The sequence below is a fragment of the Cygnus atratus genome, chromosome 8, assembly GCF_013377495.2.
Source record: "Cygnus atratus isolate AKBS03 ecotype Queensland, Australia chromosome 8, CAtr_DNAZoo_HiC_assembly, whole genome shotgun sequence".
NCBI lineage: Eukaryota > Metazoa > Chordata > Aves > Anseriformes > Anatidae > Cygnus > Cygnus atratus.
The window spans coordinates 7,321,823-7,337,913 of record NC_066369.1 but is presented as its reverse complement, the minus strand read 5'-3'; the positions used below and the strand labels follow the sequence as shown (position 1 = coordinate 7,337,913).

General features: G+C 41.3%; 1 protein-coding gene across 3 annotated transcripts in view; it reads right to left on the bottom strand.

The window, feature by feature from the left end:
- KCNT2 (potassium sodium-activated channel subfamily T member 2) overlaps positions 1 to 3,470 on the bottom strand; it is a 138,313-nt gene extending 134,843 nt beyond the window's left edge. For all 3 annotated transcript variants that reach the window (XM_035537705.1, XM_035537706.1, XM_035537707.1), the window contains exon 1: positions 3,376 to 3,470. In XM_035537705.1, the coding sequence (XP_035393598.1) occupies positions 3,376 to 3,470 (95 nt within the window). The remainder of the gene's footprint in view (positions 1 to 3,375) is intronic.
- Positions 3,471 to 16,091: the final 12,621 nt, after the last annotated feature.

Sequence of the window (16,091 nt, the reverse complement as noted above, 5' to 3'; positions counted from 1 at the left end):
TTAGGTCCTTTGAAAATCTAGCCCTTAAAAACAAAACTGGTCTTAACATACTTTTTTTTCAGGAAAAACTACTCAGCAAATTCTAGAATGTTAATGAATTGTTTTACATAGTTTATGTATTTGCCTAAGACTTGCTGTGTTATTGTTCACAAAGAAACTTCTTTTATAGAAAAGAGTACACAACACAATTTGATGGTTTGTGGAATACGACAGCACAGAACCCATCTGCTACTGAGGCCAACTGCAAAGTTGGTTAGGAATCTAAGCTATGCAAGTGCAGTTACTTTTTTTCTGAGAGAGAAATGCAAAAGTAGTGAGATGGATGTTACCTTATTGGGGAAGTATGGGTAAGAAATGGACCATGAAAGACACCAAAAAGAAAAACCTGAATGAAGCTCCACCATAAGAGAAGTCCTGGAGAGAAAATGAAAATCAGAAATCTGTCTGCGAACAGGCACAGATCTATGAACAGTTTCCTGAATCAGGATCTTATTACATTCAGCTAAGAACAGCTCTACATTTGCAATTTATAAATGAACGGGATCCTTTAAAATAAAGAGCTGATCAAACCCTGCTCCTAAAGAAACATAACCTGTAAGGTTTCAAAACTGGACACTATGCTTATGTTGAAAATATATCTTCAAAAAAAAAAAAAGGAGAGACCTACACCATTTCAATCATATTTATTATTAAGTAGTACCATATGAATTTCTGGAAAATTATTCCTTTGAAACTGAGATTTGGTGGTACAGAACCCTGGCTGGTTTCGTGGCAGATCAGCGGAATTATTCCATCTCCTCTCCACTTTGAAGAATCAACAGACATCTACAAGCACAGAAATGGAACATATGCCCCACAGCCAGCAAAGAGTGAGCATCTTTCCAGAAACGGCAGAGTGGAAGGAGAAAAGAGAGACCTCAAGGATGAAGAGACAAGAAAGATCAGAAAGGGAACAGGACCAAGACAAGAAACAGTTTCAACTGGCAACAGACCTGAAATTCACAGACCACAGATGGAAAACTCTTGATGTAAATCCCAGTGCAGGAGCTGAAAGCAAGTAGAAGTATGAAGTTGCAGTGAACTGGAAATGCGCAGAAAATTATTTCCAGGATCTCGACCAAGGGCAAGTAACCTCCTAAAATGAGCTATCTTGATCACTTGCTATTGTGTGGCCATACTTTAAGGCTGCTACAACTGTATTTTAATGTTAGGGTATTCTATTCATAGTTAATGTCCATTCAGCTGAAGACAGCGCAAGCAACACGCAACACCTTTGGCAATATCTGTATTACACATTAATTAGAAGATAACACTAGAAATGTAGTTCACCAAAACCAAACTTGGACCACTTGTTTAAGGTTGCAAAGAAAAAGAATAACGTAAAATAAAATAAAGGCATACTTGTAATATTGCTCCTTTGACTAATTATTACAAAGCAACAATTTATCTTAGGGTCCCCACAGGTCTGTTGTCTCTTTCATTAAACATTTCATGAAAATACGTCTAATATTCTAAATATTCCATTTGACAATATTTCTGTGCAGAGTATGCTTTTCATACTAGTAGCAAAATAACATGGGATGGAGTAACATTTTAGTATTAGAAGAGATCCTTCAATACAGAAATACAAGAATCTCAACAGAATCCTATAGTAGGGTGGACAAACAAAAACTCTTTTTTTTTTTTTTAAGAATGGACTTTGTTCGGTTAACAGAAAGCTAGCTTCAGAAGAGACTGCTATGGTAACTTACAGAGCTGGAGGAGAGGAGTGCTGCTATGACAGCCTCATGCAAAGTGGGATCCTGATTGTGTTGTGTGGAAACTACTGTGCAGCTTACCCCCACACCACAGCTGTGCCTAACCCTGGCAGAGGACAACACTTGAAGATCCGGAAAGCCATTTCTGCTAGCCATTTGCAGTCCCAGGTTCGTATTTTGTATTTCTATATGTGTCCAGAGATCTTCCTTGCATTGCTTGAATGAATATTAACAAAACTGAAAGTAACTATTCATTTTCCACTAGTCCTTAGGTATAATTTCCCAACAATAATTATGCTCTGTAATACTGTCATGCTATAACTCCATTATCAATGTTTTCCAAGGATTATTTCTATATATTTCATCAAGCAGACACAGACTTGCAATAGAAATTTCTATAGCTAAAGAGATGCTGTGGTTTGTACAGGTGCTTATGCACTATTTTCTACTGAGACCAGGCCATGCTTCTTCTGTAGAAGGTAACTTTATAAAGTTTAGGAAAGTCAAACAACTGGTATTGGGGAAGTAGTTGGCAGAAGTTTGACCTAGAGCTGGCAAAAGTATTGTCATGGAGCAGTCCAAAGAGAGAATGTATAGAGAATATTTTGTTTATTTTAGCCATCGAACTCCTAGCTGGTAAAATAAGAAAAGTTGTGGGATTTTTTTCTTATTCCAGTAGAAAGTAAAATGTAGGTATAAGTTGCCAAGATCCACATTTTCTAAAATCTCAGAGAATACTATCATCAGAAATTGTGAACACTGAATATACCTATGGTTTAATTAATATTTTAAATACAAAACCATGCTTTGATAAACATCTCTGCGCTGTGTTAAACTAATACAACACACAAAGCCATCATTTCCAATCAATAGCATTTTTTGTGATCATCTTAAGATGTCATTCACCATTTCAAAACTGTCTTAATACACATAATTTGATTTTTTCAACGTATACCACATTCCCATAAATAGAGGTAACAACAAGTTACGTATTTGTATGATCTTGCAATTACCAGTGAGAATCCATCTTTCTTAGGAATGTGGCTGAATGTGGTTGAAATCTGAAGAAGGTAGACTAGCATTAAATTCAAAGTTTCTGGCTGCTGAGTTAAAGCATGACTCATTCTGGCTATATAAAAGTATCGAATTAAAATCGATCCAGCATGCCACTGTATACGAGCAGACAATTTTGTTTTCCTGTCATTTAACCATAATAAATTGTCAGTGCAAAGCTGCTCTCGCACACAATTTTGCCAGGTTGGATCGTGTAGCAGCTTCCCAACACGCGGGGATGCGTGGTCAACCAGTGGCATAACCCTCCTGGTGCCGGTGAGTTCTGCATCGCGCTTTGCAATTAAACACACACCGCTGCGTGTGTTCTTGTTTCTTCTAAAGGCGTTAGCTGATTTGCTTAGTAAAGTAAAGGAAATAATTCATAAATCGGCGAGCGGTGGCTACACCTCAGCCTAAGACCTAACACGAAAAGCGTGCAAAGCGGGTACCCTGGGCGTTTTAACACGCGGAGCCCCAGCCGAGGGGCTGCCTCCCCTCAGCGCCCGGCCGCGGCAGCCACCTCACCCACCGCGGGGCAGGTGGGGTCCTGCCACCCCCCTCTCACCTGTCGTCGCTCTGCCAGCCCTGCTCGCCCAGCAGCAGGTCCCGAAAGCGGTACCGCGGCGGCAGCGGGGGCACCTCGCTGTCCAGGTCCACCATCCTGCCTGGAGGAGGAGGAGGCGGCGAAGCGGCGCTCCCCGGCGTCCCCGCTCAGCCGCCGAGCCGGGGGACGCCGCGCCGTCCCTCAGCGGGTAACGGTCGCCGGGGCGGCGGTGGGGCTGCCTCGGCGGCGCGCTCCCACCCACCCACCCAGCTAGCCCTCGCGAGCACGCGCGCCGCCCTCCGCCGTTGACAACAAAGGAACTGCCCGCCGCCATGCAAATGTCGTTCGGAGCCGCCGCCGCCGGGCCAGCCAATGGGGTGGGCGTTGATTAGCATATTCCAGGGAGGGCGGGGATTTCTGCACTGGCGGCCGATGGGAGGCCCCCCGCTGGCATGCGGGGCAGGGGCTGAGGTCCCGCTGGTTGCACCTGGGGGTCGTGGGGGTGCCCTGGTGTAGGACCCGCATCGAGGACGCGATGCCAATATAAACCCTTGGGGAGTTGTGTTTGGGTTTGCTCCTTTGGTTTTGGCTGCTCCATCTGTAGGGAGCCTCTGCGCAGCCCTGCGTTACTGACAGCTGTTCAGCCGAGCCCGCTGTCCCCTAACTTTGTCTCCTGCCCATCTGTAGTCTGTTGGGTTGAAGCATGGCTCCAGAGGTAAATGGCTCATCCTGCTTTGCGCCAGCTCTCTGAAACCTCACGTGCAGATGCAATAAGCCACTGGTGAGCTGGCACTATAATCGTTTGGGGCTTTGTCCAACAGAGGAGGAGCAGTGCGCAGGCCCTGTAAGAACCCAAGGGGCATGCAGCCACGCAGCCGCCGTGGCTGGCTCCCAAAAAAGGAGCTCTCCTGGTCCCCTGGTTTGGGCTGGTCCATCTACCGAGGGAGCATTGACACCTCTGAAACAGCAAAAGGGCTTTCATGCGTCCGGCACAGTCCCTTCACAGGGATGCTCAGGAGTCGCTGAGGTTCTTGAGCAGTGCCTAGTGGCCAGGCCGATCTGCCTTGCTTGTAGGTTGACAGGCCTTAACAAAGGGGCAGAGCTGGCAGAGGGGTCGTTTGTACGCTTCCTCTCTCCCTGGCTACTTTTTCCCCACACACACAGAATTTGGAACCCGTGCAGCTGAAAAATAACTTTTTTTCTTTTTTTCTGGGTTAGTTTTTATTTCTGTCAGTTTCCCAAACCCAGGTTCACCTTAACTGCTGGCAGAAGAGCTAGTGCAGCCGCAGCAGAGCAGCAACGAGGCAGCAACAAGCCCTCATAAGGTAGCAAAGACTTACTTATCTCAGCAGTAGATTTGTGCGAGTTTAAAGGGTTCAGAAAACTACAATTTTAGTTTTCTGTGCAAGTAAGCATCAACCAAGTGCTTCTTATTAATATATGTGGGTGTTGTTTTGCACAATCCTTTGCCCTTGTTTCCTATGCTTTTTCAGTGTAATCATCCATCTTATAAGATTTGGCTACATGTTGAATGTGTAAGATTGTATGCGGATATAAAAATTTATTTTACAAAATATAGTCTGATGGAAAATTTACTTTCCTTGTTTAAAAAAAAAAAAAAAACTAGTTGCATACTAGCATTCCTTTTTTTTTTTTTTTTTGAGGCCAACACAGATCAGGCCAACAACTAAGGGCATCAAAGCAGACATTGTAATGCTTTCTCTCTCTCTCTCCCTCTCTCTCTCTTCTCACAGAAGCGGACATTTTGGTTTCTACTTGAATTGGTTCATCTCTGGAAACATTTCTAGCACTTTGCTTCCCAAGCTAATTTTTTTTTCTGTGTTAGTAACTGTTTTGAGTGAGACCAGACTGTACCATATTTGAGTGATATTGTTGAAATCAAGCAAGTAATTTGTGGATGACCGAAGTTGCAATATTAGTCTTAAATCTTATTATACTCCTTTAAAGTCTCTGAATTGCACAAAGAAAAGAAAACTGAAACTTGAAATTTGTGGCCAATGACTGAAAGTGGGATATACTCTAGTAAATACTCCAACTTCCCACGTGACTGAGGAAGTGCATATTACCAATATGAAGATCTGTTTGAATTCACTGTCCAAATTGAAATAGCAAAGAAAGTTTTTTAGAGTTCCTCTTAAAGGTACACCATAATCTAGACTGTCATATGTATTATAGTCATACTCAGCATCTAATGCCACAGCTTTGGTAAACAAAAATACTGTTACATTTTCCCTGACTGTCATGATTTGCCCTTAGGTCTTCACCTAAGCTCTTCAGTGGTAGCATTTCTTTATTAAAATGAAGTCACGCACAGTGTGACACTGGTGCAGTGTTTAAGTGTGGATGAGGTTTTTAGTCTTTATTGGTTCTGGGACGAAGTGAGAAGTTAATCCCTAAATGTGGTCTAAATACTGCATGCTTAACTAGATGCTTACATTCGTTTTGTGCATTGAAGATTGAGCCTTCTATCTTCCATCCAGTTGGATTTTTGTGTTGAAAGTAAGCTAGTTAAAAGCTGATATGGCACAAATGGGATCAGCTGAAGCATGGCAAGTGTGGCACAGGGGGATGATGCTTACCCTTTTTCAGAGCTTGTTGCATTCAGAATTCACAATGTGCTTTTCATAAGGGCTTGTTAGATTAAGCAAGACAGATGCACATATGTGTCAACAGTTCAAAGGTAAGTCTCTCTTTGCTTTGGCTGATATGAGAAATAAATAAAATAGTGAATTAGCCTGCTGCCACATTCTTGCCAGTTTTACTATGCTGCATTCTGAAGTCAGAATTCTCTAAAACTCTAATTTAAAAACAAACAAAAAAGTACAGGATCTTTCTCCATTAGAATATTTGTTATGTGCAGTTAATTTTTTTCTTTCTTAGCTGTTTCTCCACCGGAGCAAGGTGTCTCTTCTTAGAAAACATTGTTTCCTCGCTCTGTCGCTGTCTCTTCTCATCTTGCAAAAACTTCCTTGGTCTCTATGTTTATTCCTTCACTTGAAGCAGAGGGAAACTGTATATTGTAATGATCTGTTGTACAAGTAAAATAGGGTTTAGGCTAACTATAGTCCTTTTCCGAAATCTGTGAATCATAGGTCAGATGAGAAATTAATTGTGTGTCTACTGTATCTTCTAACAGCCTCATTAATTTTTCCACCCTAATTGATTAATCTAACATTTGTTTTCATGCTTGAGGAGCTAAGTAACAGTAGAAGCTTTTGCACTTCTTCTACCACAGAAATGCTTTTCAAAATGGTAGTAGGTATCTGGCATACTAACACCCTGGTAAATAGTTGAGCAGAGTAAATAAAAAGCAAACTCATAACTTAGTCTATAGTCACTCAATATATACAGAAGCTTAATTTTATTCTCTGAAGTAATATAAACTCTTTGCATTATAAAATAACTGTGTTCTTCCTTTCTGACAGTATGAGGCCTAGTCACTCTGAAAAGTTCTTAAGTGTGTAAAATTGGACAGAGCTAGGTTTTTAGTTATCTGAATCTAATATTTTGATTAGGACTTAAACCCCCTTGAATATCTTCAAGCTGAAGAGACACTGAATCTTCTGCATGGAGATAAATGCTCTTATACACAAGCTGTTTTACTGGGTCACTATGCTAAAGCTAGGATTTCTTTCTGCTATGCTTAAGTGTTAAAGAAAAGCTGTGAGCCACACTCACTTCTTTCTAGGAACAAATTTAAGTTTGTAATCTCGGGGGATGGCAGTCCTGAGAAGCATCAGAAACACCTGTGACACAGTCTTGGGAACTGAAAATAGACTTAAATTAATCTTTCTTCTTTAAACTTTTTTACTGATTGGGTACAGGTGGGTAACTTATTCCAGGTGCTTAACCCTGAAGATTAAGGGAGGCAGAGTAAGAACTTTGTTACTGAGTTTTTTGCTAGTGATTATATTTAAGTCTTTGCTCATACTAAGATATGGAAAATAGAAAAAAAGCATTTAAGTTTCCTTTTTAGGTTACTCATATTTTTGGTGGTGTATGGGTAAAAGCATACGCTGGCACAATGTCAATGACTTCTGTATGTTTTGGAACACTTGCAGTGTATATGGAGGTATATATTATTTATTAATACTGTTTTTAATTTAAGATGTTCTACCCATTTACCTAAGTCTGAATTGTGCGTTCTGCTGCAATCAAGTAAATCAGATTATCTGGTTAGTTTTTGATACCTTCCTCAAAAAGATTGTATGTTTTTATTATTACCTAGTTTATTTACTGACACTGGAACATTCTTTGCTGTTGGTGTTGATACTTACAACTTACTTGTTGATACTTACTTCAGGTAAATCAAAGCAAAACCTGACTGCAAACAGAGTAGAATGTTGCCCATGATAAACTGGTGCATTTTGATGTCTTGAAGTGTTGATGGTCCTTTGCATTGTGGAGATAAAATAGTCTTTATCAGACACAATTCTTAATTTCTGTTCCCTCCATTGCTTTTCAATTGTATACCAGATTCAGAGACAATAAATGTTTCTGACATATCTGATAAGCTTATGATCCTACTGTTTTTATTCTTCTAAATACTGTTATTAGGTTGTGGTTAGACAAGAAAGAACACTGCTTAAAGATAAGCTTCTCAAACAAAAGGTGAAGAAGAAAAGGGTATGTATGAAACAAGTGCATACTAAATTATTTTAAATGGTTCTGTAATACACAGCAGTAATTTGCACGTATTATCCTTTTAAGGAAGATGATAGACTAATATTGTCTTTGATATTCAGTTAACTCACTAAGTAGGCATATACGAGACGCTTCCCATAGGCCAGTAGTCTAGGCTGTAGTGAAAAACAGTAAGAGGAAATGCCTTCTTTGTAAAGTTGGCATGCTTTCTCCTATTGATTAAAAAAAAATGTTTAACTGAAAAATAAATGACAAAAACTCAAACTTATTTTGAACCTTTTTTTTTTCTGCCCTGGTGCTTACTTCTTAGATATCCCCTCCAACTCCCCTATCCCAGAACCAAGAAATATCTGAATGTTTATGTAGCTAATGAGAACTTTTCAAACTCTACTTTCACATTACTGCAAGTTGATCAACTCTCTTTGAGTACGTCTGTGTGGTTTCACAGTTAAGACTGGAACAAGGGCCTAGAGTACTGGCACCATTGGAAAGCACATGAGACAATTCTGCAGCTTTGCCAGCTGAATGGAAAGTTTGGGGACTCATTATTCACAGAACATAAAATGAACAGTGGTTTAGATAAGTAAACTGTATTTAAACAATATTTGATTAACTTATCTGCAATTTCACTTCCAAAATACCCTCCAAAGGTAGAATTTTCAATAGAAAAAAATCACAATGACATTATCTGTTAAAATGTGCCTAGTTATAATTCTGAAATGAAGAGCCTTTCCTGATAAATATTATTTATCTCAGAAAATAGAGATTCAATAGTGGGGGGGGGGGGGGGGGAAGTATACTCAGTTAGAAAACAGTACTTTTATTTAAAAAAAAAAGTTACTATCTTTTTAAAAAGCAAGAAACTAATAGGTGCAAAGCTCAAATGGAAAGAGCGCATAGATGTGTTCTGAAGTACAGAACATAGATGTCTTGTAGGAAAAAAGTTAGGTGTGCTGGACTGAGGGTCACAGCATCCAGCAGTCTGAATGGATGTGAGAGGCTAAACCAAGCCAATATCAGACACTGGTGAGAGCTCTGTTTTGAGGATTCCCCTCTTTGACTACCACAATACAAAACTATTGTTTACTAATATGGAGTATAGGACTGAAAATTACAACAGTGTAAAATGATTAGCTAGAGGATGCCTTAATGGGTTTAAGCATGAAAGCTTGTAGACGGCAATTTTGGCTACATGTCTAAAAAGCATATATATCACCACTATAAAACTTAGCTATAGCTCAGGGCATGTTGCCTAAGTGGGTTCTTATTGAGTAGCAAGAGGGCAAAATGACCTTTAATTGTTGGTTGTAGCATTCTATTTTACTTTTACCCAATACTTGTGCTTAGTGAGGTTGGTGGAAAGCAAAGGGCATGTTGCTGAGCAGTGCAACAATTATAGGGCCCGAAGGACCTTGAGACTGTAATTTTAAATCTAGTTAGATCTATTTCTTGCACATTTATTTCATATAATCTAAAATGTATTCCTTCCTAGGCCCATAATTTTATGTCTATTGCTGCTCAGCTAAAGGCAGCCTCGATTACCTTCCCCATTTTTGTCACCATAACATTGTATCTGTTAGATAAAAGATCCACTACTTAGTTCCATTTCACTTCCAAGGGCTGCCTGGACTTTTCTGTATTCTATTGTGTCATTTTCTATTCAAATGTTTACTTCTGTCTTGCATCTTTCCCTAACAACAGTCTCTGTTCCCACACGTTTGAAAGCATCATCATTTTCTTACTTCTCCCTTGCTGCAAGGGAGCTACCATAGCAATGCCACTCTGATGTCTTTCGCGTCCTTTTCTCAAAAAGATCTCAGTAGTAAATTAGGCCAACATGAACGTATTGGTTAGAACCCTCTTTGTTTGTTTAAATGTACATTTGTTGTGGCTTATTAGATTCTTAGCTATTAGGGATAATATCCAGTTTTGGTTCATTCTGAATCTTACCATAAGGAGAATGAGGAGGGCAGTCTGTGTATGACCATAGCCTAAATAACCATCAACATCCTGTAAGTTTCTACAGTGTTTCTACAGAAAGAAATGCTTATGTCATCTCTTTGCTAGGTAGCTGGTTTGTATGCTGGACATGCAAACAGGAGTAGTTACTGATAGTTTTAGTTGTCCTTCAAGAGGGCACAGCCTTTGGCGGTATATTACTAATAAATAATGAAACTTTACAAAAGCTTGTGACCGTAACTACAAGCAGCAGCACCAGCTTCAGACTATACCAGGAGCTTGTTCCAAAAGAAGTACCCTGCTATTCTTATAAACCTTTAAAGATTTAATGATCCTATTTATTTTCTTACTGTGTGTTTCTCATGTTGATTTTGCATCTCTTCATTTTACTGCCTGATACACCTTTTGGAGTACAATACTGCAATGTTTGGCATACAAAAACTACAGGAAAAATGTTCATTTAAACTTCAAAGAAAAAATATTCTTGGAGTCTTCCTTTCTTTCCACATTTGGTAAATGACTGTGCAGTATACAGACTGTTCTGCTGGAGCGAAAGGTTTGATAGTGATTCAGAAACGATAACAGACAGAAATAGCCCAAAGTGAGAACAGAGTTTTAAGGTCACTGTAAAGCTAGGGTAGAAGGAGAAATTTGGGGAATTTTCAATTTGATTATTCCTCTCAAAGCGTCAAAAACTGGAGAAGGTTTTGTGTTTGTTTTTGTTTCAATTGTTTAGTTAAACTGAAACCTTGATAGGTAGACGGCCTGCTTTACATAGCCTGGTGAGCATGATTCTGTATTGCAAGCATGAACCTTGTAATGCTGTTTCAGACACAGGGCATTCAATATCACCTGATCTATGTATTCTTATATGCTGAACCACCATAGCACAGATCCAAAAAGGAGCTGTATCCACTTCAGGGCTACCCCTGGCCCTTGCATGCCACAGTGCTCCAACGTCCGTGGTGACCAGTACAGAAACTATAGGAACAATTAGTATGGCAGCACTGTGGCAGGGCAGAGCAACGTGGGAGGAAATGGTGATATCCTCTGAACTGCCTTCCAGTAGATCTTCACTTGGCTGTGAATAGAACTTAGTTTAAACTAGAGGTAGTGACAACCGCTTTTATGTGGGAGACCATTTTTTTGCAAAGAGCACTTTTTCAAGTAACTTTTGCTTTTCTTTTGACTACAGAGTACTGAGCTAGGAGAATGAGATGGCAATTAAACAGATGTGGGTTCTTAATGTGTACCTGTACTGCTCATCAAGATCTGTTAACGCATATACTGGGGAGTAAGCACCACACAAGGTCATGTACACAGGTGTGCATACTTACATGTTGCAAATTTATAATAAAGATTCTTGTAATTTATAGTAAAGTTACAATAATTTGTAATAAAAATTACAGAAAATGTCAAATTTATAATATAACATTTAAAGTACAAATTTAGAAGTGGACATGATAGGTCTCCCCTCATGGCTGCAAAATCCTACCTGAACATGTTAATATATACTTTGTATTAGGAGAAGATAAAGCAATATTCAAATAAATCCTAAAATTGCTTTTCTATTTGCATGGGTGTTTACGTATACCACCCTTAGTGAAATGGCCTGAAAAACAGCCATTAAGATGTGAATCTGAGTTAAAGCACCTAAAAGCGTATGAGACTGCATATGCCACAGCTCATCACGTTTGAAGGGTTGATGACTATCAGCCAGCTTAAACAGTAACGAGGGAGTTCCAGAGTAATTTTTGAAACAAGGGAGGTCCCAGTTTGGACAGGTGTTACAAGGAACGAAGGAAAGTTTGTAGCAGGAGGGAGAACAGTGGGAACAGAGCAGCTGTCAAAAGCAGAGCAGCTGGGCTTAACGATCTTGAATGTTGGCCCACCAGCATCATGACTTTTCCCTAGGCCAGCTGGAGCATCTCCCCCATCAAATACAAGCAACCTGCATCCAGTGAGGGTAGAGACAGTTCAGGGTGCAACATGTAGGTGTGCACACCTGTATGTGTTTGTGACCTTGGGTGGTGCTTACTCCCCAGTACGTGCATTAACAGATTTTGATGAGCAGTAAAAGTACACGTTAAGAACCCACATCTCCGACAGGAGCTATGTGAGAGGGGGACTGTGCATATAACTCTTTGTGAGTAGGTGCACATGGATTTGTATGTATGAATACAAACTTTGGAGATTGGTAGTGAAAGGACATTTAGAAATTTGTTAGGTGCTCATTAGCATTTTTCTGTTAAGTGTCCTATCTGATGTATTGCTGATACTGATCCCGAATGTATAGCTCAGTGGTTGCCGGTTAATTACATGCCTAAGCAAACTGGGCAAATTTTCCCTGTTACACCATTAGGTTGTAATTGGAGATATTACGTGATATGTAATGTCATGAATTGGAGTTCTCTACCAGTGGGAGAGACAAATAGTTGTTGACAATGGAAAGATAATCTCACTATTAAGATAGTAGGATAGGACTCTTGTGAAGATTTTTGAGCAAAACTGTGACTGTTTCTAGAATGCTACAAGCTGTATTGATATTGTTAGAATCAGGTGTGACAGCAAGCATGCTGTCAGAATATGCTGAAATTATACCAGTCGGAGATGCTATTCCAGCAGAGACTAACTGAACTGCTATTACTAAGCATCACAAGTTCCTTGCTGGAAGACAGTGACTTTCTCAGCGACTTTCGTTGTACTTCCATAGACCTTGTATAATAGGTCCATATTTTTCTCATACTGGGGACCCCAGAACTGGATACAGTACTCCAGGTGGGCTCTCATGAGAGCAGAGGGGGAGAATCACCTCCCTCAACCTACTACCATGCTGCTTTATATGTAGTCCAGGATACAATTGGCTTTCTGGGCTGCAAGCCTATGTTGCCAGCTCATACCCATTTTTTCATCAACCAAAACCCCCAAGTTCTCCACTGCAGGGCTGCTCTCAATCAATTCATCACCCAGTCTGTAGTGATGTTGAGGATTACTCTGACCCAGGTGCAGGATCTTGCACCCGGCCTTGCTGAACTTCATAAGGTTCACGTGGGTCCACTTTTCAAGCCCATCAAGGTCCCTCTGGATGTCATCCCTTCCCTGTAGCATTATCAAGAGCACCAATCAGCTTGGTGTGGTCTGCAAACTTCCTGAGGGTATGCTCAATCCCACTATCTATGTTATTAAAAAAGATATTAAACAGTACTAGTCCCAGTATGGACCCCTGAGGGACATCATTTGTTACTGGTTCCCATTTGGACACTGAGCCATTGACTGTAACTCTTTGGATGTGACCATCCAGCCAATTCCTTATCTATCTAACATGTCATCCATCAAGTCCATATGTCTCCTATTTAGAGGCAAGAATGTTCTGGGGGACCGTATCAGAGGCCTTACAGGAAGTCTAGACAGATGTCATCAGTTGCTCTTCCCTCTCTGCTGATGCAGTCACTCGATCAGAGAAGGCCACTGGATTAGCCAGGCACTATTTGCCTTTGGTGAAGCCATGCTGGCTTCTAATCATCTCTCTGTCTTCCATATACTTCAGCATAATGTCCAGAAGAATCTCTTCCATGACCCTACTGGACAGTGAGGTGAGGCTGACTGGCGAGTAGGTCCTTCCCACTGCAAGGAAACTTGCTTTTGGACTCAACAGCTCACTGGTACAGAAACATGTAAATGTGTGCAGTGAGATTGGCACAGAGAAGACAAACGAGACTATCCTGGTGCAGTTAAGAGCACTGTTGTATGCAGAAGCCCATGGTTCTGTATCACAGAACAAAAAGAATTATAGATTTGGTCAGTGCTGTTCTGTGAGGACATGTTTCTTAGAACTCAGTTTAGACAGGCGCAAAAAAAATTCTCTTTATCGATCAGGTATGCGCCGGTACCTGCAAAATGGATGCAGACCAATCATCACAGGGTCATGGAGCAGGGCAAGAGATCATTTTCCACTTATGAACCACTTGACAATAGAAGGAGGGAGGGAAAGGAAGAGGTGTTTTACTGTCTGGCAGATTTCTTGTAGATGAAACAACTGAATCCTAGTTTTCAGTAAGGCTATTCCTTTGAACCGGTAACTGGAAACACAGTCTAGGTGTAAATAAATAGAAGACCAAACAAAAAAACTCCAGCTGTATTTTGAGAAGGGAAAAAAAAAAGTTTTCACTGCTTTGGAATTCAGGCTTGATTTGGGATCTCTCTTCTAAACACACTCTCTTAACCTATACCGGTAGGCTACCTAAGCCAGTCATCATGAGGATATGTTACGTGTTTTTTTGGGAGCACACATCTATGTATTCTCCATGCCAGTCAGACATCACTACGTACCAGTGTGTGGTTGTGGTGGTTTTACTCAAAGGGAAAGGGGAGAGAAAATACAATGAAAAGGTCTCAAGGGTTGAGATAAGGACAGGGAGATCACTCAACAATTATTGTCATGGACAAAAGACTCAGCATAGGGAGATTAATGTAATTTATTACCTATTACTAACAAGCTCGAGCAGTGAGAAACTCAAACTATAAACACCTTTCCCCCATGTACCCTCTTCTACGTCCTCGCCCCAAGCAGCGCATTGGAACAGGGAATGGGAGCTGCAGTGAGTCTGTAACACTTCATCTCTGCCGCTCCTTCACGGTCACTCTCTGCCCCTGCTCTAGCATGGGGTCCCTCCCACAGGATGCCATCCTTCACAAACTGATCCTGCGTGGGCTTCCCACAGGCAGCAGCTCTTCAAGAACTGCTCCCACATGGCTCCGTACCACGGCGTCCATCCCCCAGGAGCAAACTGCCCCAGCACAGGTCCCCCACGAGCGGCAGCTCCCCCCAGACCCCCTGCTCCTGCGTGGGCTCCTCTCCACGGGCTGCAGCTCCGGCCCGGGGCCTGCTCCTGTGGGGGCTCTCCATGGGCCGCAGCCTCCTCCAGGCTACATCCACCTGCTCCACCGGGGGCTCCTCCACAGGCTGCAACGTGGAGATCTGTTCCATGTGGGATCCATGGGCTGCAGGGGGACAGCCTGCTCCACCAGGGGCCTCTCCACAAGCCACAGGGGAACTTCTGCTCTGTGCTGGGAGCACCTCCTGTGCTGACCTTGGGGGCTGCAGGGCTGCTTCTCACCCCTCACTCTCCCAGCTGCTGTTGCACAGCAGTTTCTTTCCCTTTCTTAAATCTGCTCTCACAGAGGCGCAAACAACTTCTTTTGTCTCGGCTCTGGCCAGCGGTGGGGCCCTTTGGAGCTGGCTGAAACTGGCCCTTATCTAACATGAGGCGGCTTCTGGACTCTTCTCACAGAAGCCACCCCTGCAGCCCCCCACTACCAAAACCTTGCCACATAAACCCAATACAGAGGTCTGCAGCTGTTTTTTCATCTGTCTCCTGAGAACGCTTTGTAATCTTACATTTTTTTCCAAATTCTCAATGTCAAGTAACTCCCCTTCTATGTGGAGTGCACTTCTCCTAAAGCCAAGACATTTAGGGAAATTATTAATAAGACTGTTGCTAACATGAATCCATGAAGAGTTCCTCTGTTAGCTCGGTTTACCATGTGGTTCATCTTTTTGCACAATCCGTATCGTTTTTATTTGGACACTTCGTTATCCATATTACAGTTATTACACTAATTCACATCTTCTCCATCTTGGAATTTCTCATGTGATACTGAAACAAATTCTTCAGTATCACTGAGGGTTATTTGATGAAATATGTTACCTCTGATCTGAGTAGTGGGCTATCTTATGCAAGAACCAAGGGTTAGTAAATCACTTTGTATTTTAGTCTGCTTTGTATTTCAGTTATTTTCAACATAGGTCTTAAATGTATGTAGTAGAGATGTTCATTTTTACACACATATAATATTAATTTGGTTTGTTTTTTAAACATGTAAGACAGAACATCAAAAAAATTATATGTACAACTTCTTTTTTTTGGGGGGTGGGGGGTATGATGTAAAAACAAGCACACCACAGGGAGGGACAGTGTCATCCAAAATTGCCAGGCGTTTATTTATTTATTTATTTAGCAACATTTGGAGAGGAAAAAAAAATAAACCCTTGTGTGTTGCAAGAGGGTTAGGGGAAGTGACTGCTGAAATCACTCACAGTATAAATGGTTTGC